Source organism: Gymnoscopelus microlampas (assembly GCF_963454915.1).
Source record: "Gymnoscopelus microlampas genome assembly, chromosome: 11".
Classification (NCBI taxonomy): domain Eukaryota; kingdom Metazoa; phylum Chordata; class Actinopteri; order Myctophiformes; family Myctophidae; genus Gymnoscopelus; species Gymnoscopelus microlampas.
The window spans coordinates 34,580,351-34,605,589 of NC_139948.1; the positions used below are offsets into that span (position 1 = coordinate 34,580,351).

Below are 25,239 nucleotides of genomic sequence, written 5' to 3' on the forward strand. Positions count from 1 at the left end.
ATGTATATAAATGGCTTATTCATGAGTAGTTCACTACTTACTAATACTTTACAAATGATTTGTAACTGTAGTTATAAAGGTTTTAGTAATCATTTACGAATGTCAACAAACAGGTTGTTAATGATTTGTTAATAGTCTACAAACTACTTATAAACGTTTATAAATGCTTTATAACGGGTCATTATTGTAAAGTGCTACCAGTTTCACTTGTAAAAGCACAAGAAGATGGCCTACATGCACCGAATCAAGGAGACTAGATCAAACATTAAGATACTCACAGACAACTACATACAACAAACAGACTGGCAGTGAAGGGCAAACAGGAACACAATGGAGACACATGTATGTAAAAGGTACACAAGTGTAAATTAAATCTGGAACTAAGAAGATATATTTCTAAAATATGTGAAGAACACAACTGTAAAACACCGATTATAATTACATCTAACGATGCTTCTCCTCCATTCACGTTTGGTGAATGTAGCCTTGGCCAGGAAAATTTGATGTCTTCAGGCGGGGACCATCGATCATCAGGTGTTTCGACCCTTGAACCGCTACACCCTCCTGATGGCAGGGTCGACAGTGGTGGCCAAGTCACTGCCCATCTCCTCCTCCTGGCCAAGGCTAAACTCCTCCCTCCGGCTCCGTAAACTATTGTTTTTTTAAACCAACAAGAGGCTGGAGGTATTGGGTGGGTCCCTCCTGAGGTCTTGAGGTGACACAGGTGCGTAGAAATCTCCAGTACTGTGGGGTTTTTCCTGCCTGGATCTTTCCTTCGTCTCACCAGCCGCTGAGGCTGTGCGCTGCACATGTGACCCCTCTTCTCCACACTTGGTCCTGGCTAGATGTATTTTGCCTTTTGTGTTCCTGCAGATCTTCTCGCTTGCACTCGCAGTGACACTTTACTTCCAATTCCTCCCCAGTTGATGTTTAGGTGAGCCGTCTCGCTAGTTGTGGTTAATTACTGGCTATAAACCATTAAGTTTGTATTGTTGAGTCTCTCATACTCCCCCCCTCACGGGAGACTCTGGGGGTATCTGTATTAATGTCTATAGCTTGAGTTGGTGCCCTCTCGCGAGTGCTGTGCATGAGGTTGCTATCCTCATACACCCACGCTAGGCTCTTCCTGGTGGTCATCTGTCTCTCCAGCGTCACCGACCTTCCTCGGTATCCATCCAGACTTTCCTGGAAGTCATTGGTTGCCCAGAGTTTTATGATTATAATTACATCTAACGATGCTTCTCCTCCATTCACGTTTGGTGAATGTAGCCTTGGCCAGGAAAATTTGATGTCTTCAGGCGGGGACCATCGATCATCAGGTGTTTCGACCCTTGAACCGCTACACCCTCCTGATGGCAGGGTCGACAGTGGTGGCCAAGTCACTGCCCATCTCCTCCTCCTGGCCAAGGCTAAACTCCTCCCTCCGGCTCCGTAAACTATTGTTTTTTTAAACCAACAAGAGGCTGGAGGTATTGGGTGGGTCCCTCCTGAGGTCTTGAGGTGACACAGGTGCGTAGAAATCTCCAGTACTGTGGGGTTTTTCCTGCCTGGATCTTTCCTTCGTCTCACCAGCCGCTGAGGCTGTGCGCTGCACATGTGACCCCTCTTCTCCACACTTGGTCCTGGCTAGATGTATTTTGCCTTTTGTGTTCCTGCAGATCTTCTCGCTTGCACTCGCAGTGACACTTTACTTCCAATTCCTCCCCAGTTGATGTTTAGTTGAGCCGTCTCGCTAGTTGTGGTTAATTACTGGCTATAAACCTAAGAAACCTAAGAAATAACTAAGAAACAAGGAACACAACAAGAAAACACAACAGTTATTGTTAAAAAAACAGATCTGTTGGAACATTTTTCTCTGCACCCAGATTTACTCTTTCATTGAGAGCAAACAGAGGGATGTTTAATGTCATCAAAATACAAATCCGTTATTGTCATATCTTATAGTCATTAAATAGAGTTGCATCTTCCATGTCAGTGTGGCTCAGGAGATATACCAGGGATTTATAAGCTGAAGGTTTAGGCTTTGAAACGCCTTAATATGATTTTTCACTCTCAATCTAAAATCGAAGAGGTTGGTTAAGTATTGCATTCTTACATGAGTTTTCCATGTTAGTGTGGCTCGAGGTATTATTCAGGGTTTTATAAATAAAAGGTTCAGGGATCAAACCTCATGAAGAACATTATCATCGCTCTATGTAAATTCTAAAAGGTGGGTTAAATATTACATTCTCCGTTGCATCTTCAATGCCAGTGTGGCTCAAACGTTAAATCAGTGTTTAATAAACAGAAAGTCAAAACTCCAGAAGAGAAAAAATCACTCTCCGTCTAAATTCTCAAAGGTGGGTGAAGTAATACATTCTCTATTGCATCTTCCATGCCAGCTAGCATGTGAGATAAATCAGTGATTTATAAACCGCTGGTTAAGGGTTCAAAACTCCTGAAGAACTTTTTCACTCTCCATCTAAACTCAAAAAGGTGGGTTAAGTATCACATTCTTAGTTAATTATTACATTCTCAATTCCATCTTCCATGCTAGCATGGCATGTGAGTCAGGAGTACAAACCATGGCTCAAATGATGAATCAAGGGTTTATAAACAGAAATTTTAAGGACCAAAATTCCAGAAGGAAAAAAATCACTCTCCGTCTAAATTCTCAAAGGTGTTGCATGCTAGCATGGCACATGAGTCAGGAGTACAAACCATGGCTCAAATGATAAATCAGGGGTTAATAATCTGAATATTCTTGGTTCAAAACTCCCAAAGAACATTTTTCACTTTCCATCGAAATTGTGAAAGGTGAGTTAACTATTACAATCCCAATTTCATCTCCTATGGTGTCTGCGTGGCTCAATAGGTGAATCAGGGGCGTTTAATCCAAAGGTTCTGGGTTCAAAGCTCCCAAAGAGCATTTTTCACTTTCCATCTATGGTAATGACAGTAGACAATGACAGTGGTGAACGACAATCGTTGGGGTCCCCAGACTTAATGTATTTTTAATATAGCATCAACTAGCCACTATAAACCCTATACATCAGCTATTTGAAAATAACTGATCTACAAGCTTGTTGATCAGCTATTTTCAACAAATCAGACCCTTAAACTAAGCAAAACACTCTAAGGAGCATGATAGTGATCAGTGAGTATATTTATGAATCATTACATTTGTCTAACATGGACTGTTGTTAGCTTTAAGCCCAAGCTGCAGACAGCCCAACTACACAATTATACAATCCCAGATCTATCTAACAACGAATCCACTGTATTCACCAACTCACCAGGTTATTTGAGCATAAAATCGTTTGCTTTACCATGTTATAAACTGCCTCACAGAGCCTTTAAACCCTGATTTAAATAGACGATGCTAACGCGCTAAATTTCGCTTACCTGTATGCTGCTGCTGTGTGACCACTGTAGCATAATGGCCTATGCTTTCACAGTCAGTGAGACAGATAAAAATCCAGGTCTTAATGTCATCAAAAACAAAACATAAAATCGAAATGTTATTGGGGTCTAACCGGCACCAAAAGACAGTCATTATTTTCTTGCCGTGCCTATAATTCATTTAGTGGCATATTAGAGTAGCATAGAGTTTCAGCCTCCATGTAAACAACAATGGCCGCCGTTGAGGAGCTCAGAGTGCAAGTAGGAGGCGGGTAAACATCACATTGATTGGCCGGGTTTCCATTGGCTAACGGGCAAATGAGCCGAGGGGAAGATTTCATTGGCTAGAAATGCGGAAGGAAAACGAGGGGGAGATTTCATTGGCTAGAAATGTGGGAGGAGAATGAAGGGAAAAGAAGGGGGATTTTTTTTGTTGGCTGGAAAAGGAATGAAATTGAAGCTGGGAGCTCTGTGAATGGTCATAATGAAGCTTCCTTACAGTCCACCTATGGAGAGCAGAATAAGCAAAAGTCACACTTTCAACTCCCACCCTCGCCAGGGTCAAAAATGTAGACGAATGAACGGGTCAAAAATGGAGAAAGTGCAAACACCAGGTTGAAGTTCATCCATGACGGTCATGACAGATCCAGACTGCACTAGTGATTTGTTTACATTCGACTGCATGGCTCATTTGCATAAGACGTTACCATATTGATTTTATCCCACTGTTGAGGGTTAGGGTTGTTTTTATATATTTTGTTTAAGACTTACAGTAGGCTGCCTTGCCCCACTGGAATACAGTGACTGATATGAATGAATAATATACTGGACCATACGTAAAATGAAGAATACCTTGTGATGTCAGTGACATTTTATTACAAATGAAAATGAAAATAAGAAACAGTGCAGTAGCAATACGTTTTCGTATAGCAGCAATTTTGCATGTACAATAAAAATAATATAAATATAAATATATTGTCTGGCGGAAACCTCATTATGGCCAAAACTGTTACTTTTCAGCATAAACATTCTAAAATAGCAAAAAGAGCAGATCGACAAAAAAAAAACAAGACTCGCGCAACATAACTTGGCAAGACACACCATCTCCGGTTTACTTCACGTATCTAAACTCCACTTCACGCAGATAGCTACACGAGACGCGAGACTATGCAGATACGGGAAGTAAACCGGAGATGGTGTGTCTTGCCGATTTTTGTTGCGCGAGTCTTGTTTTTTTTTTCAGGACTTTCAAAAGCGTTAAGCATTGATTCTCAAAGTGGGGTCCGGGGACCCCCAGGGGTCCTTGGTGGGGTTCCAGGGGGTCCCGAGCAAAATGTTTAAATTAAATATGGCTCTTTTATCGCTACTTTTAACTTTTTAATGGATCCTATGTAAGTAAAGCCTGAAAACTCCCAAAATCCACCAGAATACTGGAAATTACATCTACTCTGTTAAAAATGTCCTGGGGGGATATATATATATATATATATATATATATATATATATATATATATATATATATATATATATATATATATATATATATATCATTTTTTTTAATTTAATATACAAAAACTGTACAGGTTTTCTGGGGTTTTTTATTAAAAAAAATAAGGAAATAATTCCCTTATTTGAATTTCAGGTAGTTGGCAACCCTATGAACAAGCCCTCTTGAATCTGTGAGCGGTCAGCCCTACAGTGAATCTGTGAGGGGTCAGCCCTACAGTGAATCTGTGAGGGGTCAGCCCTACAGTGAATCTGTGAGGGGTCAGCCCTACAGTGAATCTGTGAGGGGTCAGCCCTACAGTGCCAACTGATGAAAAGCAAAAAGGTATGCATGCATGGAACTTTAAAGCAATTTGATGACAAGGCAATGTATACTTCTCATTTATTTATTATTGTATTCAGACCTCAGATTTGTTATCCACAGATACATACAGTAACACATACCATGTTCATCTCATTATTTAAGTTGCAGAGTTCAGCCAGGATAACTAATTGAGGCGTGATTGTGTACTACATATCTTTAAAACATATTCAGTGGAAATAGGAAGGAAAATGATTTTGATTTACATATAAATATAATGAAGGCTATAATCACAATTACATAAAAATAGAGGATACACCAAATTCCATGTACTGTGTGTGTGTGTGTGTGTGTGTGTGTGTGTGTGTGTGCACGCGCGTGCACGTGCAGTATGTGCACGTGCAGTATGTGCATACAGTATGTGTGTGTGTATATATATGTATGTATGTATGCACTGGTGCACTGTGTCATGACTGCAACTTGCTGAGTCTGATTACTGCTTCTGGATCTTTTTTTTGCATGATATCCCTCCTCTATACCTTTCTATTACTATCCTATACCATACATGCCAAAACATTCCTACAGATTAATTATATAATTTAACATCGCAAATAGCAGTATCGGCCTATTTATTTCAGTGCTAAACATAATGATTTCTGTCTATTTGGGTTGAAGAAAATAAATACATTAAAAAGAATCCCATTGCACCAGAGTTTTAAAAACAGAATTTAAAGAAACAGAAAAAAATTAAATACATCTAGATTTGCACACAAAATGGTGTGGCCATTCAGAAACAGAAAGATAAATAGTTAATAGTGAAAAGTATGATGTTTCTACTCTTCATTCCCATGCTTGCATTTGGATGAACGCAACGACCATGGAAAAGATGATCACAAGAGATGTTGCTTTGAATTGACCTGAAAGGGAAGCAGAGGTTTTAGGGTAGGGCTGCAACTGATAATCAAACTAATAAACAAATAATACATTTTAACAGTTATTTCAATAGTCCTAAAAAATAGCAGAAATAGCAGATCTACACACTCACAACATGTTGCAATGCGACACGTTGGGAGCTTGAAGATCGGCTATTCTCACTATTTGTAGTTTGACTAAGCATACAGAGCTTAAATGGATAAACATATTTTTTGTGTCCCCGATTATTTGCAATTATTTCTAGGCTTTATTACTTGTCATAATTACAGATAATGTTTAATTATATACATATATATGTTTAATTATATACATATATACACACATAAAATACATAATGTTGTTTTACACAGTAGCATACAAGGACTATATTTATTTGATTATAAAAAAATCATCAATTATAATTTCTTCGTGTTTATTTGTTAACACGACATGACGGACGCCTGTAACTGTGCTCTATTCTTAAACGCTGATGATACTGTTCTCCTAATCAAATGTTAAATCCTGGCTTATAACAATCTATCATTACACCTTAGGAAAATATATATTTTTGGCGCCAAATACAAAATAGGTAAAACCTCTGATTTGAAGGTTAAGCTAAATATGGAACGTTGCAGCAAAGTCATCAGTGAATTATCTGGGTTGTATTTTAGAAAGCGACTGACAAATGTTTTAGGACTAACATCAAGGTTTTTAGATAGGGACATTAAAGGTAAACTGTGTAACTTTTAGCCTATTTTATTTATAGATATACAAAACAATTTAAGCCATCATTTCCCTCTATCAGCCACTATACTATTGTGCTGGTGTGTTTCCCTGCAGGAATTCTGGCTGTATTTTGGCTTTGTTCCACTGTTTATGTTGACATTCTGGACAAAATAATCGATAGTTGCAGCCAGTTTAGGATTTTCTGAACTAAGCAGAATAAATGAAAAATATATATATTTTAAAAAAAAACGTCTGTCACAACTTACCCGAGGCTGATGTGGCCACAGTTGTTGCTGCTTCAGTGGTGGTTGTGTTTGTTGCCACTTCAGTATTTGAAGTTATTCCTCCAGTCATATTGATACCCAATGTGTCAAGTTCAGTCTGTAGCTGTTTACTTGTCCATTCTTGCACACTGCTGTGGCTCTCATAGGTCTTCAGGTCATCAATGTTATTACCAAGGAGATTTTGTACCTCACTCACTGTGAGATCCTATTCAAATAATGATAAAATAATAAATTAAAGGTTACGTGAGAGGTGCTCAATAATGCAGCTCTGAATACATAATGGTGAAAAACACTTAATTAAAGGACAATACTGGTAGTCTGGCCTTCGCCCATTGACACTCATGATATACTTCACATTACTGATGATTATTTTCCAAAGTGTAACGTCATTGAATATATTTGTGACATTTTCAGCATGCTTTTGCTGCCACTGTATTTGAGCACCATTTCACAAAATGTACACTAGAATAGAACAGAATATCAACTGTGTCATCGTCCTTCTCTATGAAATGATCCCAGACTGAGCCATGCATCCTGTGCTTCATTTTCTTCTGGCTAACATGAGCTATTAACCCATTAAGACCTGAGGCCAATTCTACAAATGTCTTCTAAATCGTAACAGTTTTCTGAAAAACATATGTTGCTATATCAGTGGTTCTCAAACGTTTTAATGTCAAGGACCCCCAAAATGATAATGTATTTGACCACAGACCCCCATCTAAAAATGTTTTGTTCCAGGAACCCCCAGAAGCAAAGATTTAAGTTAAAAATGTTTGCTTTACAAAAATATATATTCAAAGATTTGCAAACATTTTCACGATTCTTCTAAAAATAGCAGATCTGCAAACTATGAGCTTGTAGATCTGCTATTTTTGAATAGCCAAAGTATAAAATTACAGATGCTTTCCCAGTTTTAATTGGTTAAGTCAAGTAGCACTCTATGCACTCTCGCTCACTCTAATCAGCTGGCAGCGACCTACCAGAAATTCAGGACAACCAGCTGAGAGTCTGAATCTACTCTACTATGTTACCGCGCCTTGCTGCCTCTCCAATTGTTTCCTCCATAAAAAAAAAACACAGTATCTAAAAATTTGGCCACTAACTAACAGGAAAATGGTCTGTTTATGCATGTCTTCAATATATGGCTGTATAAACAATGACATGTATAGACGCCAGTATGGTCATTTTAAAATAATTGCATTAGCACATACCAAGATGACAAGTCGATTCAAACTCAGGAAAGTATCCATACTCATGCTGACATTGGCGGAAGACAGGCTTTTTACGACGGCACTGTCAGCACCAGCTAAAAGGGCATAAAGGTTGACAAGTGTTACAAATATGGGCATTTTAAATGTCTGAAAAACACAAGCTTGATATATCTCCCTCTCCCCTGTATTTCTCCAACAGCCCTGAATTTGAAGTAATTTCAATGTTAAACGGAAATTAAAGTTGAATATCTGATTTTCTTCATGCTTGTACTTAACACATTGCAGATAAAGTAAAACAAATTAGAAATGATGATGATCATTAAAAAAACATACGCATATATGATTCCAGCAACTGATAGGATGACAGCACATCTGTCTCAGTTTTTGTAGTTGTAGAGGGGAGTGGGAAAGCAGTTTTGGCCACGTCAAACAGCGCCTTCTTGTGGTCAGAAGAGCAGTTTGTGATATCCAATGCATCTGCATTTCTGTTGAGTACAAAATACACCGTTTTGCACTGTACAGTATACGCAAAGAGACTATTAGGATTATGGGTTTACCATTCACAAGCCTTAAAATCCCACAACTCCCACTAAAAGGGAGACAAAACCCTAGGCTGATTTTGTAGTTTATTTTCAGGTTTTCTGTGATCAGGTTTATAAATGCAATAGGGTAAAAACATGGCAGGTTGACTACGGGCATGGTCAGGCATGCATGACTGAAACATACATGTCCCTTTCAATTCCATTCTATGACAGCAAAGAGGTGGAGATTCCGGTTAGAGCACGTTGACGCATCAAGTGTTGTCGTGTGGAGATCAACCATGTTGAATCGGCCTAGGGTTTCACGCCCCTTAAAGTCATTTCAATGCAGTTGATTGTGAAACTCTTGCCCTAATCATAAAGTCAGCATCAATAACACATGAATTGTCCTTACTTGAGACTGCCATTGTTAATGCCTTGTAACACACTGACGTCTAGAGAACATAGGTTTGGTCCTCCAACAGCGTTGAGTTCTCCGGACCCAAGGGTATTACCAGGAACACTCAGATACTTAGTGATAATAACCTTGCTCTGAAAAAAACAATACATTTATTATTATAAAATTGCCATCCTACAAATATCTGATTGATTAATACATACAGAAAAAAAAAATAATAATAAATACATTCATACAAATTGTATTAGAAAAGTAAAATAGTGAAAAAAAAAATAATAATGAAAATAGTGTGCAAAGTTGAGATATGTACACAGTCAAATCCTGTGTCCATTTGGTTACTATCAGAGTTAAATTAACACTCTGAGGGTTTTACAGTGCAGTTTTTCAGTGGCTGTGTTCGTGTTCATACTTGAGATGAGTTCCATTCTCCGTCAGAGGAGTCCATCAGTGCAGCCAGTGTATCTAACTCTGTGATGTTCCATTGCTGGATTTGTTCAACAGAGGCCATACGAGAAACCGAGCCAAGCAGTTGTGTTTCCTTATCTGAGAGGCCACGAGGAGATGCCTGGAAAATATAACATTCAATAAACATTATCGTTTGTCCACCAGTTAAACAGAATGTTCACCAAAAACAGATTTTAAGCAATAGAGAGAGGGAGGGCACAGCTTTGATTTGCTTGTAGCCGTGTGTCAAATATATATACAGCTATGTACTACGGTATATATGAAGTGGTACAATTACATCACACTGTAGTTCTGTTTTTCAAAAGCTAGTGATTTTGTTAAAAGCATTGCTCTTGTGAGTAAATTACTGCACACAGGAAGCAATATCTTATTTGGGGATATTTAGCTTTTTCCAGTAGGAAAATATAATAGGACTTTGACATTCGAGACACCTTGTGACAACATACAGTAATTGCATCACACTATGGAATGCCTCTTGTCCAAGCAAATTAACCATTGTTTTATGATTTTTACCTTGTGTAACTTCTCTAGAATGACCATTTTGAACTCGTCCTCTTCAACTTTACCGGCAAGTTCTGCCAAGTTCTCTTTTATCACTTGGGCACTCAGACAGTGGTTGAACGTGGTGACATCATATCCGTAGGGGAATGCTTCATCACTTATTGTAACTTTAGTGATGTTGCCCAATGTGTCTGGACATCCACTGACTAAAAAAGAACAGATATAGGTTAGCGATATTTTGAAGCTGCCTTATTCATCATGTAACAGTGAAGAATCCACTGCCTACAACATATAGAAAAGAAACATTAAAGAATGATTGCCTACCAGTTTCTCGTTTAGATCTTAGATTTGCCCTCCTCAGTTGCTTGAACAATTTCCTCAGCTTCCTCCTCTTTCTTTTGTTCCTTCGTTGTTTTCTCAGGAACTTTTTCAAGAATTTCCTTGTAGTTCGCTGTTAATCAACAGGATTTTCATGTTCAATCATACTTGTAATTCAGAATTGAAGTATTGGATTGGACAGATGATATATTAATTGTTTTAGTTACTCTGCAAGGAACTATACTATACTACAGTATACTATAGTGATCATTGTACACATGGAAAAAGTAACCATGGTTCCAGGTAGTGTATTTCAGTAAGGTCAAGTAAACATAATCATAACTGATTAGGAATCTAATGTATCATTAGCAATTACCTGCTTAACATTGTGCTGTAATTACAATGGTAACTACCGTATATTACAATGAACAAAATCTATAATCTGCGATTGCATCTTGAAATTAGCCTTCATATTACCCATTCAATAATAATAATAATAATAATAATAATAATTATTATTATTATTATTAATATACATTAGATTTTTATAGCACTTTTTAAAACAGAGTTACAAACTCACAAACAGTCACATAGAAACAACACAAAAATGGTGTGAGAAACATATAATAAAAGAGCATAAATTGCAATTAGTAGTACCTTATTAAACCTTCTCCAGAAGTTCTCTCTCATGTACAATGGCAGAGGATCTAGACCCAGTAGAGTCTTTACGTTCCATGTTGTGGGATGTCTGAAACACATGACAGACAGCTTAGACGTGCTTCTCAAACATTTTCATGGCAAAGACCCCCAAATTAACATATATTTAGCTGTGGACCCCCATTTGAAAACATTTGGTGCCAGGGACCCCATAACATTTGTGTTAAATCTTTTCAAGTTTTTTTTTTTAAACAGACGATCTACAAGCTCACAACGCATCATGACGCGACGCGCTGAGAGTTTTTTAGGCCGGCTATTTTTCGAATCACTGATGTATAAAATAGTGTTAAAGTGGTTAAACTGATTATGAATCTATATAGTAGCTAATTCTGCTGGGGGGCTTCCAGGGAGTGTGTGTGCACAGTTTCACGTCGATCGGACCAACGGTGCCGGAGATTAGCTGTCCACAGACGGACGGACACACGGACACACGGCCACATGGACGGACGGACAGACAGACAGACACACAGACGGACGGACAGACAGGGTGCAAAACATATTCTCGGCCACACCTTCGGACTGGTGGAGACAATAAATACCAAAACAATTGTACCTACCCATACTTGGTCTTGCCATTTATGAGTCTGTTCTCAATGGCTACAATCTGCTGATCAGACAGATCATTGCAGTCCTTAAGTTTTTCCAAGATGGAAGAGTCTGAATTCTGAATGAAGTTTGGATCCAAATTACAAGACATGGATCCAAGTACATCCACATTTTCTTGGCTGATGTTTGTTCCACTTATGCCCTGCGATAAATCAGATGATGGACCGAGGTTAGTTTCCTTCTCACAAGGGATACAGCCTAGTAGTCAACCAATTAGATAATACTCAACAAAAACATTTTGATTACAGGTACTACAGTATGTAACCATTTTTTTATGAATACAATTTAATTGTGTTTAATTTAATTTAATCTGTATGCTAGAGTATGTTAATACAATATAACTTGTTATATTATATAACAAATGGGGTGGTTGTATTTTGTCTCCCTGCTCTTCTATTGTAACCTTTAGATCGTGTCAAATGTCATGTCTCATCTAGACACAGGATCTGACACAAATTTTGACCAAGATTCAATGTCTGAGCAAGCAGGCAGGCTCTATTAGCTCGATAGTAAAAATGTCAGCACTTGTGCAGGGAACCGGGTTCAAAACCAGGGTAGAAGAGGAAAGTTACATAATGCAGCTTTAATTGTATGTATATATCTTTTAACTATCGTATGTTGTAGTCAATGGAAAATCATGGGCAAATATATAAAGGGTCCTAATATTCATAAGTACTGTATCAGTCTTTGATCAATGCTAGATGTTTTTGTTTTGTTTTATGATGAATAAGACAACTTTTATAGTCATCTCCACCTACACCTCTCCCTCACATGCATGCTCACATATTGACTTGATATTTCATATTCACTGCATGTTGACACATTTCTGATAGAACTCACCAAGCAGCTGATGGCATTCTTCAACAGATCAGCTTTCTTCCCACTCAGAGTGCTGGACAAGACTTCAAAGTTTGCATGTCCTGCTGCTCTAAAGTAGGACTTGCAGTTGGCTTTTTCGACATTGTCATAGCTGTGTGGGTGCAGACACACACATGCATGTCATACATAGTTTTCCGATTGACATGTCTTGAAATGAATGTCCATAACAAAACAGTAGTGACATAGGCCTACTCACTTGTGGTACAACAACATATCTGGGGGGTAGTTGGAAAAGTCCTGAGGCTTTTCTTGCTTGATGTTGTTATTCATGCAAGTCAGCTGCAAGACAAATGATTGTTCCTTATGGTTTATTGTTGTAACACCATTGATTTGATAAGAAAACCCATGTCCTAAAATGGCAAAATGTTATGTGCTAGGCATGGTCAAATGAAACAAGTCAGATATTAACATTTTAACCACTTACACCCTATGGTAAATAGTTTTTTTATAATTTAGAATTAATCAAATATTCTCTTCTGAGGTTCCCTGGCACAAAATATTTTCAGATGGGGCATCGGCGGCCAAATACATATCATTTTGGGGGTCCATGGCACGAAAAAGTGTGAGAACTACTGATTTAGAAGGCATTTGTAGAATCGGCCTCTGGTCTTAATGGGTTAACATTTAGCGTCCAAGAATAGGAACGTTAGATTTCATGTGGTTAACATAAACATTTACCTGTGTTTCCTTGAGAATTACCCTCCGACGTCCAGACCTCCTCCTGCAAGCCTTTATCAGACGCCTTATCTTTTTTTTGGAGAAAGTCCGAATTCGGCTACAGGTGAATCCTTGCAGCACTTCAGTAGAAAGGCTGCAATAAAATACATGATCGTCTAATGTTATTGCGGTCACTGAGATTAAAAGTCAAATGATCAGCATGACCATGTATATATTTTTTTAAATATAATTCATGAGTGACCATCAACCTCCTGATGTTACACTTACTCATCAGGCTCATCAAATCCATTTGCAACTATGCCAAAGAACAACACTGCCTGTAACAAAAGCACAAAATAAGAACCAGTATTAGAAGTCAGAACAATGAAATCTGAGTAGATAATCTTAAAGATCAAAACTGAATTTTGGGCATCAGTTACTGGTTTTAAAATCGGCTTTACCTGTTGACGTTTCCATTTTTTCTTGTTAAACTTTCGAAGAATTTGTTGGGTCACTGAACTTGATGTGAAAGAGGAAAAATGGTGTCGGGGAATATGGAAGGCCATGTCATCTGGAACCGTGTCTAACAACTGTACTGGTGCAGAGTTGACTTGAACAATCTAAATTCCAAAGAAAAAGGTCAATGAGATTGGTTTTGCGTCACTATTAGAAAAGGTAAAAGAAAAGCTCTATGCAATGACAAAAAAACAATGAGCTATTTAGCTGTACCTGATTAACATAAGTCTGTTGCACAATCTGTGATGCACTCAGCATGTTAGTGACGAATGTTGCACTGGTAGCAGTTGTAAGCACCTCTACCCGTGGGATGGAAGATACCATTTGTGTAGATAGCCCACTGACCAAAGAGCCAAGGTTTAGCAAATTGCTAGCTGTGTTGATCTGAGAGAACATTTTACATTATTAATTGTTTTAATTCAAATTGAATGCAAATTGAATCATAGACATTCAAACCAGAGATGACTGGTGGTAGTATCTTCTCAATACAACTAAGCAAAATGAGGCTGAACAGTGGCTACCTGGTAGTTTCCAGTGATCAGGACTTGTATGATAGTAAAAGCTTGGCTGAAGCTCCATCCTGATACACTCTCAAGTGTTGATAGAGACTGCACGATCACAGATGGAGGGAATGCAGTGATCTGGGCTGGAGAAAATCCTGTACAGGCCTGACCCAAAGTACTGATCGTAGCCGCGTTGACTGTTTGATGTTGAAGATTTGATGTGAGTGCAGATGATACCTGTAAAGTAAAGAACTTCAGTAATACAGTGATCATAACTTAGTATTTCTCAACGGGGCGGTACAGCCCCCCAGGGGGCGTACAGAGAAGTTCAGGAGGTGCTGGAAGCAATATCTTTAAAAGGGGGGCACTGAGGTGGATGGCAGTTTAATATGTATATTCAAGTACACATTTTCTTCATTTCATCCTAGACATTTTTTCGCTGCAGTCAAATGAGGTATGAGCTGAATTGTGTGTAGTTGCATGATACGTGATACTGACCATATTACTGACCATGTTACTGACCTGATACAAACCATGTTACTGAACCTGAAACTGACCATGTTACTGACCTGATACTGACCATGTTACTAACCTGATACTGACCATGTTACTAACCCTGATACTGACCATGTTACTGAACCTGATACTGACCATGTTACTAACCTGATACTGACCATGTTACTAACCCTGATACTGACCATGTTACTAACCTGATACTGACCATGTTACTAACCTGATACTGACCATGTTACTAACCCTGATACTGACCATGTTACTAACCCTGATACTGACCATATTACTGACCATGTTACTGACCTGATACAAACCATGTTACTGAACCTGAAACTGACCATGTTACTGACCTGATACTGACCATGTTACTAACCTGATACTGACCATGTTACTAACCTGATACTGACCATGTTACTAACCCTGATACTGACCATGTTACTGAACCTGATACTGCCCATGTTAATAAATATAAGCTACTCACCGCAGGGTCCAAATCTGTGCATGACTTGCTTAGGATTCCCAGAATAGAGACACTCTGAGCCTCACTCAGAGTAGTGTAGACTGAGGCTGGAACAACACATTGGAATGTGGATGGAAGCCTATGAATAGAAGATCAAACCCAAAGTATTTCATTCCAAATGACAATAAGTCAAATACATCGAGATTAGTCAATAACATGACTAACTGACTATATTAGCTATTTGTAGAATTAGTATTTTCAATGTTACACAATAAAAGTCTCACAGTAATAATTTAACGCTGAGTTGAGTGAGTGTTAAACAGTTACCCAAATGGACCTCACTGTTGCTTGTACTGTGTATGGTGCAATGATGGGTTTTAATCAGAACTCACTGAAGTGGGTTGAAATTAGGATTCTCCAAATAGATAAGTTCTGTGTAGCGGTCTGTCACAGTCTGAGGAACGTCATTCGCCTTAAACAGCTCAATGTTTGCAGCGTTCACAGCAAACCCTTGTAACTGCAACAAAATGGCATACTTTGTAAGTTTACACTGATTTGACATTTAAAATGTACTAACAAAAGGATTCCTGGGTCTGAAATGATGGTTACGGCTACTGTATATTACTGTAGATTTGTACAATAACATACCACAGTCTCTGGAGCAAATGATTCAAGGTCATCCACCGTCACAAAGGATATGAAGGTGCCAATGTAGCGTGCAAACCAGTCAGTGGAGTTCAGTTTAGGATCAGTTGCGTTGAAGCATTTTGGTGATGAACCTAGAAGTTCAAGATAAAAAAGAAGGAAATATAAGACATGAATCTGTCAAATAGGTTGTAAAAACACGGCAACATCTGCAGTCTTAATTAAGTCCTGAGTTAAATTAACACTTCTGGATTTTACCCTATGTATGTCTCTCAATAGCTATTTCATTTTAGTCACAGTTTTGTTAAATAACTAAAAGGAATATGTACCATTTGTATGCAGGTAGGTCTTTATAGTGTTGTATGCATCATCTTGTGTAAAGGAACTGTTGGTGTTATTCCTTCCCAGAATGGGGACACTGTGGAATAAAATCACTTCGTCATTCTTTGATCCAGGCTCTACATACAATGTAATAAAGCTGCTATTTCCCACAGATTGCTGATTCTATCTAAACAGCATAAATGAAAGCTTACAGTTTTTTAAATGCAAAGCAGGAGGCACCGAGCGTATCAGAAGAGTTGAGGAGATCCATGGTGAGGAATTGCAGGTAGTTTGTCAAGCTTTTATCAAACCAGCGGTCAACTTCAGCTTCACTACTTGTGCTCAAAGCAAGAGGCCAAATGCAGGGCAGAACAAGGCTCCTTGCATCATTAGGAAGCTCCTCCTGCAGGAGTCATATAACACGGTTAGAATACACAGAGTACAGTCAGGGAGCTGATGGTTGAAGACAGCCATTGACAATGTCCTTAAAGCAGCAATCCTTATTCTGGGGTGACATTTGCCCGAAAATAGGCGATTTACAAGCTCACATTGCGCTGTGAACTTGTAGATTGCCTATTTTTTGGAGAAGAGATTTGTTTGGTGTAGTGGGGAAAAAAGATCGGACCAAGTACAGAGCGTCACGTTTGTCAGTTGAAAATAAATGTGTGTAAAACAACAAAGTATAAATGAGCCCTTTACTCTTTCCAGGAAGGCGAGAATCTGGTTGAAGTTACGGAAGAGCTTGCAGAGCTCTGTCCCACTGTCCACTGTGTCTGGTTGTCTGAGGTAGGAGCCCAGCTCAGAGGGCTGGATGGTGCTGATCAGCTGTGACAAACGACATGGTGCAGATTAAACCGGTGCAGTGCTACCAGTGGTGTAAAGTAACAAAGTACATTTACTCAAGTGCTGTACTGTACAATTTTGAGGTACTTTTACTTTACTGGAGTATTTCCAATTGTCTATACCTTTAAAACTTTAGTTACTAGTTACTTTGCAGGTGTAAATTATTACATTATAGAACATACATTAATCACTTTAGCCCTATTTTATACCTAGGCTATTTGAAAATAGCCTATCCACAAGCTCACAACACGTCGCATCGCGACGTGTTGTGAGCTTGTAGACCTGCTATTTTCAAACATTTTAGTACTTTTACTTTTGGTACTTTAAGTACATTTTGATAGCAATACTTTTGTACTTTTACTCAAGTAAATGTTTTATTCCAGACTTTTACCTAACAGAGTACTTCTACATTGCAGTATTGATACTTTTACTTAAGTAAAACATTTGAGTACTTTATCCACCACTGAGTGCTACACAGGGTTAATTTAATTCTGGACCCATAAGGGTCCATTTGGTTACATTTGTACATTGTGAGAGGTACAAATGGATAGATGGACAATGAGGATTTTACTGTGTACAGTATACAGGAGTGCATTCAAAACATGTAACGTTTACATATCAAAGCAAACCTTTACCTCTTGCTGTCGACCTGGTGGAATCAGAGCTAGCATGTTGGTCAAATGTGGCAATGGAAAGTCGTAGAAAGATGACTTTAGGAACAATATAAAGCTGTTGCTTGTATAGCAACGCAATGGAGTTGATCCTGTGGGGGTAAAAGAAACACATACAGTGTTATAAACTTTGTAATGAACTGCTTAACTGACATTGTCAGTGTAATGTGCAGACTACTGTACTGTAGGCTAATTCCTCACAAGTGTGAGACAATAAAAATAATTCTGACATTCAGTTGTTTAACTGGAATGTGACAGTGCATCAAGCAACAAAGTTACCACACCACAGGTCTAGCACCACAGAAACATAAGTGTGTTATTCAAATATTAGCATCTATATGCTCTTAGTTATTAGTGAAGCTTTTCAATTTCATAAAATGCACCTGTGAGAGACTTCAGGATTTGTTGCTGGATTTCAGTCTGTGTGCTGCTGGAAAGGGTTGGCCGGATTCCACTCAGTAGCGCCACCCTAAGGAAAAACACAAACATAGAAAAGACCTTAGTGGTCAATCAAAAAAACTTCACCCACAATTATTCAATCTGAAAACATGGTGATGGTATCGGCGGGTGGGACTTTAAAAGATAAGATAAAACTTTATTGATGACATATGTAGTCTATCAACAAGTTCCTTTTAGTAAACAGAAATAAAAGGAATTGAGCACCACATAATGGCTAAAAAATGGCATGTGACATCACATGAAGACAGTGTCTGGTTAAAACTATTAAAACAAACTTACACTTGTTGGCTGGTGTTGCAGGATCTATATCTAACTATGTTGAATAGTGGTGTCACATGTTCCACTGTCAGGTTCAGAAACAATGGCCTGAGTCTCTTCTCCAACCAAATCATCACCTCAGTGTCGCTGATCGATAGATCTGATAGGTTGGCCCGTGTAAAGATCTGCTGCAGCAGAGCTGAATATACACCCGCTGGTAGAGGGACTCTCTGTAAGCATCAATTAATAGTGTTACAACAATATAATATTAAACTTTATTTGTATAGCACTTTTCTTAACAGTGTTACAAAGTGCTTTTAGAGTTAAAGGCAATGGTTAAACAAGACAATAATGCAATGCATCAGAAACAGAGCAACAAGGCAATGACACAATAACAATGACATAAATTGAGAAAGTGCTTGCTGTCATAATGGTAGTAAAAGGCCTTCTTGTCGAAATGGGTTTTTAAAAGTGATTTTAAACGGGTGCCAGTTAGCTAGTTAACATGAGGTCCTCTGGTAGGCCATTCCAGAGTCACCAACTTACAGTAGGTTTAGGAACAGTAGACCCAGACTAGATGAATCCAGGGTACACATTTGCACATAGGGGTTTATGTGCCAGTGTGTAAAACCCTGAACATGTTGACATTTGAACCACACATACTGTAAGACAATCTTGTTCATTTTCTACTAGCTGGTTAATTCTTACAAGTCATCACTTGCTGACTGCAGATATATTTACATGGTAAATGCAGATTAATTTACATTAATTTTTGTTGAATTCACAATGTTATTTAACAATTTAAATACCTAAATCTCTCCTAGGGGTCTATACGTTTTCCCTCTACACCTTCATTCTTCACTGGAAATAGGCGTTCTACAAGCTCATCTGTTTACTTTTCCCCTATTTTCACCAGATGTTTGTCAATTACTAAGTGCCCAGAATACTAGCATTCCTGTGGTTAATTCTATTTAGTCATATCATTTTTATTCCCACAACTATCAGCAATTGTGTTGTAATATACAGTTACAGTTAAGTTAATCATGCCGGCAGGTTTGAAGTGACAATACCTCTACTACAGGAGAGAACACGTCAAAGAACGATGCAAGATCTCTGGGTGGCACATGATTGAGAATAGCATTGACGTCTCCAGTATCCTTCAGCTGCCCAGGAATGGTAGCAACTTGAGCCAACTGTTCTGGACCAAGCAGGGTTATGGTATCCATCTATATTTTCAGAAAAAAAACAGTTTACTCCCGCAGTAGTACGTCTATTTTATAAAACAGTAAATTCAGTGGGCTTGAAGTGGTACTTACCACTGAGACATTTGTCTGGAGTTGCATGATATCAGGAAGGGGTACAACGTGGATAAAAGGGCCAAAGACCAATTGTAGCGAGTAGGTGATGCTGATTGAATTGTTGATACAACCGGGAACTGAAATAAACAATGAACGCATTTGAAGACAGTCTACATGTGATGATTATTTCTGTTGGCTATGGAATGTGCAATTTGTTTAGTTTGTCTATTTTAGAACAAAAGGGACAAGCACCTTCTGTGTCATTTCGGCTCAAATAGGCTGCAAGGAAGTTGGAGTAGATCATCTGTAGCTTTTGCCTGTCGAGAGCTGGTTGGTGACCCAGAGCAGCCACTCTGCAAAGGTAAACAGGTATGAATACGAGATACAAAGTACACACATAGTAAGCATATGGATGGAAAAAGCGCTAAGCACCCAATGTAATTACACTCACAGAATCTGGTAGGTTTCACAGCTAAAGTCTTTGGTGCTGAGACAAGACAGAAACTCTCCAGATGCATGGGGGAGGAAAGGCTTAAGATTGTTTTGAAACCACTTCTGTATAAAGTGCGTATCTTTCAGCTCTTGTGGAGTAAACTGATCGACAGTGACCTCCCTGAGTACATCAAGCACAAGAGGTATGGATGGACCTTTGGGCAGGAAAGTCTGTGGACAGAAACAAAATCTCTTCATGAGGTTTTATTGACAATGTTCAAATGCATTGACCTGTTATTGTTTCAGGTGTTTAGTATATGAACCTACATAAATGTTGTCTGGCTAATATATATCCTACATACATGCAGCATGCATGCAAGCGTAAGCATATACACACACAAACGTGTTTGCGTGCACACAAGCACGGGTGTGCGTGTGCTTTTCAGGATGGGGGGAGCCATTGTCTTTACCGTGTTTGAAAGCATTTGAAGAGCATCTCCAAGATTTGCAGAGAATTTGGTGAAGAACAGTTTCCACATTTCTTTGGTGTAGCTCATGTTGTCAGACAGTTTGCACTCTATGAGCATTGACAGCTGCTCTGGACTGAGCTTGAATTGCTGAAATAACAGAAACATTCATGAAATCAAACAGCTTTAGATGAATTATGTCTGTACAAACAGTGCAGCCTTTTAACGCTATTCAGTCAGCTTGGCCCATCCCACAGTGCAACATGCAATAATGTGTCGGCATGGTTGTGTTTTTGTCTTTTTGTTTGTTTTAACTTGCAAGAGAAGACGTTGACATTTTGATGTTCTACAGTACACTGTAAGATGGATTTGAGATCAGGAATTTAATAAAACCACTAATCCGGCATCTTACCAGACAACTTGTTAAGCAACAAAACACAAAAACATTTTTGCTGGGAGAGTGTAAGAGCTACCTGAGGCAGGCATGCATAGTGTTGAATGCTGAAATTGCAGATGGAATCGATCATATTTCCGCCCAAGTAGCTTTCCAAGGCAGTGCTGTGAAATAGAGGCAAAGTATTTAAGAATGAGCAATCTGGGAACCCATCGTCAAAGAAAAAGGAAAAACAGCGCCCCCCAGCGTTTTTCACTAGTAGCGCCGCTGTGAATCTGTTCTTGAGAGATTAAAGAATGAGTCTATTGGGCTCCAAAAGTTTATATTGTATTCACAGTGTTGTGAGTTTGAGTCTGATTCTTGACAGCTATCGTATAGTCCTCTCTTTCTCATATCTCTCTTCTACTCAAGAGTTGAAATTCTATCAACTTAGAAACGATGCATCTGCATGGATGAGTATGCATGTACATGTCAAATCGTGACGGAAATCAGGGGACACTCACCTATTGACACCACTGCACATTTGGCTCTCTGTAAGAGAGTGAGTTTGATTAATTTCAGAATTGTCTCCAATGAGAAGAAGCAAAGAGAGAAAAGGTTGCTAGTAAACATTAAGCTATACTCACCGTTGGCTGAGGTCACTTTGCACTGGGAACAAGACAAAAACGAATATCATTAGCACAGAGTCTCCTTTGACTAAACTCTTCAAATGACACAAGGACAAATATAAGTATTCGCTCACCTTTATTACCCCAATTTGTGGCTGAATCCCTTGGCAACCTGAACAGAAAGCGTCAACACAAACTTAAGCACATAGATGTCAAAACATGTAGCACAACTATGCTTGCTTGCATTCATTGAGATATTAGATAATACTTAAATCCCTGTACTGTAACTCACCTTTAGGGAGAATGCTCATCAGTTGGTCCTTGATGGCCATAATGAATGCAGCCAGTTGAGGTTGGGCTAAAGAAATGACCATGTCTAAGTTTTGGAAGCTGATGGCAAAGGAGAGGGAGGAAGGCATGAGTGATGAAGACATGAACACAAGATATCAAGCACAAGCAACAACTCAATTAAACGATAAAGAATGAGTTACAACACAACTTCACTTACATGGTACTGTATGACTCGCAACTAAGGTTTGCCTGGAAATTCAAATGAGAAAAACAGGATACAGTTACGGTCTTTTAAGACAATCTTGCTAAACGCCTATATTACGTTAAAACATTTGGATATTTACCCCTCCGGCATTTGTTTCCAGGTAAATGAGGAAGTCTTTGAATCTGGTGCCATTGCCCAGGTGATTAAAGACAATGTCGATGATGTACACTGTATTTGCAGTGTTAGGCTTCAGTACCACTTCTCCTATCTGCTGTGGAGAGAAAGCTGGCAGAACTTCCACCTACGTTGACAATAGACAATGCACACACAGTAGTGTTACTCCTTATTTTTGGAAGTACAGCATCATTGTAATCAACGTGAAAACAAATACAGCAGTAGCAAACAAAAACTGTAGCATTTACAGTACCTATATTTTAGAATACACAAGCCAGTTTACTTCCGCAGTAGTACGTCTATTTTATAACACAGTAAAATCAGTGGTCTTGAAGTGGTACTGTACCTACCACTGAGACATTTGTCTGGAGTTGCATGACATCAGTGAGGGGTACAAAGGAGATGAAAGGCCCAAAGACCAATTGTAGCCAGTAGGTGACGCTGATTGAATTGTCGACACAACCGGGAACTGAAATAAACAATGAACGCATTTGAAGACCTTGCAAATAGTTCATTTTACTTGTCATGATCATTTCTGTCAGCTATGGAATGTGCAATTTGTTTAGTTTGTCTATTTTAGAACAAAAGGGACAAGCACCTTCTGTGTCATTTCGGCTCAAATAGGCTGCAAGGAAGTTTGAGTAGATCATCTGTAGCTTTTGCCTGTCGAGAGCTGGTTGATGACCCAGAGCAGCCACTCTGCAAAGGTAAACAGGTATGAATACGAGATACAAAGTACACACATAGTAAGCATATGGATGGAAAAAGCGCTAAGCACCCAATGTAATTACACTCACAGAATCTGGTAGGTTTCACAGCTAAAGTCTTTGGTGCTGAGACAAGACAGAAACTCTCCAGATGCATGGGGGAGGAAAGGCTTAAGATTGTTTTGAAACCACTTCCGTATAAAGTGCGTATCTTTCAGCTCTTGTGGAGTAAACTGATCGACAGTGACCTCCCTGAGTACATCAAGCACAAGAGGTATGGATGGACCTTTGGGCAGGAAAGTCTGTGGACAGAAACAAAATCTCTTCATGAGGTTTTATTGACAATGTTCAAATGCATTGACCTGTTATTGTTTCAGGTGTTTAGTATATGAACCTACATAAATGTTGTCTGGCTAATATATATCCTATATACATGCAGCATGCATACATTAAGCGTAAGCATAGACACACAAACGTGTTTGCGTGCACACAAGCACGGGTGTGCGTGTGCTTGTCAGGATGGGGGGAGCCATTGTCTTTACCGTGTTTGAAAGCATTTGAAGAGCATCTCCAAGATTTGCAGAGAATTTGGTGAAGAACAGTTTCCACATTTCTTTGGTGTAGCTCATGTTGTCAGACAGTTTGCACTCTATGAGCATTGACAGCTGCTCTGGACTGAGCTTGAATTGCTGAAATAACAGAAACATTCATGAAATCAAACAGCTTTAGATGAATTATGTCTGTACAAAGCCTTTTAACGCTATTCAGTCAGCTTGGCCCATCCCACAGTGCAACATGCAATAATGTGTCGCCATGGTTGTGTTTTTGTCTTTTTGTTTGTTTTAACTTGCAAGAGAAGACGTTGACATTTTGATGTTCTACACTGTAAGATGGATTTGAGATCAGGAATTTAATAAAACCACTAATCCGGCATCTTACCAGACAACTTGTTAAGCAACAAAACACAAAAACATCTTTGCTGGGAGAGTGTAAGAGCTACCTGAGGCAGGCATGCATAGTGTTGAATGCTGAAATTGCAGATGGAATCGATCATATTTCCGCCCAAGTAGCTTTCCAAGGCAGTGCTGTGAAATAGAGGAAAAGTATTTAAGAATGAGCAGTCTGGGAACCCATCGTCAAATAAAAAGGAAAAACAGCGCCCCCAGCGTTTTTCACTAGTAGCGCCGCTGTGAATCTGTTCTTGAGAGATTAAAGAATGAGTCTATTGGGCTCCAAAAGTTTATATTGTATTCACAGTGTTGTGAGTTTGAGTCTGATTCTTGACAGCTATCGTATAGTCCTCTCTTTCTCATATCTCTCTTCTACTCAAGAGTTGAAATGCTATCAACTTAGAAACGATGCATCTGCATGGATGAGTATGCATGTACATGTCAAATCGTGACGGAAATCAGGGGACACTCACCTATTGACACCAATGCACATTTGGCTCTCTGTAAGAGAGTGAGTTTGATTAATTTCAGAATTGTCTCCAATGAGAAGCAAAGAGAGAAAAGGTTGCTAGTAAACATTAAGCTATACTCACCGTTGGCTGAGGTCACTTTGCACTGGGAACAAGACAAAAAGGAATATCATTAGCACAGAGTCTCCTTTGACTAAACTCTTCAAATGACACAAGGACAAATATAAGTATTCGCTCACCTTTATTACCCCAATTTGTGGCTGAATCCCTTGGCAACCTGAACAGAAAGCGTCAACACAAACTTAAGCACATAGATGTCAAAACATGTAGCACAACTATGCTTGCTTGCATTCATTGAGATATTAGATAATACTTAAATCCCTGTACTGTACTGTAACTCACCTTTAGGGAGAATGCTCATCAGTTGGTCCTTGATGGCCATAATGAATGCAGCCAGTTGAGGTTGGGCTGAAGAAATGACCATGTCTAAGTTTTGGAAGCTGATGGCAAAGGAGAGGGGAAGCCATGAGTGAGGAAGACATGAACACAAGATATCAAGCACAAGCAACAACTCAATTAAACGATAAAGAATGAGTTACAACACAACTTCACTTACATGGTACTGTATGACTCGCAACTAAGGTTTGCCTGGAA

At 38.9% G+C, this 25,239-nt stretch overlaps 1 protein-coding gene across 1 annotated transcript in view; it reads right to left on the reverse strand.

The window, feature by feature from the left end:
* Positions 1–5,237: 5,237 nt before the first annotated feature.
* The window catches only part of LOC311054719 (uncharacterized protein), a gene marked incomplete at its 5' end in the record, with an annotated part of 80,910 nt that continues 60,908 nt past the window's right edge, over positions 5,238–25,239 (reverse strand). Inside the window, 36 exons of the mRNA XM_084070722.1 lie at positions 5,238–6,105; positions 7,093–7,315; positions 8,322–8,416; positions 8,655–8,806; positions 9,255–9,391; positions 9,667–9,822; positions 10,236–10,429; positions 10,548–10,674; positions 11,199–11,289; positions 11,816–12,006; positions 12,705–12,834; positions 12,940–13,022; positions 13,422–13,554; positions 13,689–13,738; positions 13,862–14,020; positions 14,130–14,300; positions 14,438–14,656; positions 15,414–15,531; positions 15,785–15,909; positions 16,041–16,171; positions 16,367–16,455; positions 16,571–16,761; positions 17,058–17,183; positions 17,837–17,964; positions 18,256–18,341; positions 18,611–18,819; positions 19,660–19,815; positions 19,906–20,024; positions 20,140–20,240; positions 20,339–20,550; positions 20,790–20,936; positions 21,199–21,205; positions 21,807–21,828; positions 24,709–24,730; positions 24,825–24,862; positions 24,988–25,085. Coding sequence (XP_083926848.1) covers positions 6,029–6,105; positions 7,093–7,315; positions 8,322–8,416; positions 8,655–8,806; positions 9,255–9,391; positions 9,667–9,822; positions 10,236–10,429; positions 10,548–10,674; positions 11,199–11,289; positions 11,816–12,006; positions 12,705–12,834; positions 12,940–13,022; positions 13,422–13,554; positions 13,689–13,738; positions 13,862–14,020; positions 14,130–14,300; positions 14,438–14,656; positions 15,414–15,531; positions 15,785–15,909; positions 16,041–16,171; positions 16,367–16,455; positions 16,571–16,761; positions 17,058–17,183; positions 17,837–17,964; positions 18,256–18,341; positions 18,611–18,819; positions 19,660–19,815; positions 19,906–20,024; positions 20,140–20,240; positions 20,339–20,550; positions 20,790–20,936; positions 21,199–21,205; positions 21,807–21,828; positions 24,709–24,730; positions 24,825–24,862; positions 24,988–25,085 — 4,513 coding nt within the window. The 3' untranslated portion in view covers positions 5,238–6,028. The remainder of the gene's footprint in view (positions 6,106–7,092; positions 7,316–8,321; positions 8,417–8,654; positions 8,807–9,254; positions 9,392–9,666; positions 9,823–10,235; positions 10,430–10,547; positions 10,675–11,198; positions 11,290–11,815; positions 12,007–12,704; positions 12,835–12,939; positions 13,023–13,421; positions 13,555–13,688; positions 13,739–13,861; positions 14,021–14,129; positions 14,301–14,437; positions 14,657–15,413; positions 15,532–15,784; positions 15,910–16,040; positions 16,172–16,366; positions 16,456–16,570; positions 16,762–17,057; positions 17,184–17,836; positions 17,965–18,255; positions 18,342–18,610; positions 18,820–19,659; positions 19,816–19,905; positions 20,025–20,139; positions 20,241–20,338; positions 20,551–20,789; positions 20,937–21,198; positions 21,206–21,806; positions 21,829–24,708; positions 24,731–24,824; positions 24,863–24,987; positions 25,086–25,239) is intronic.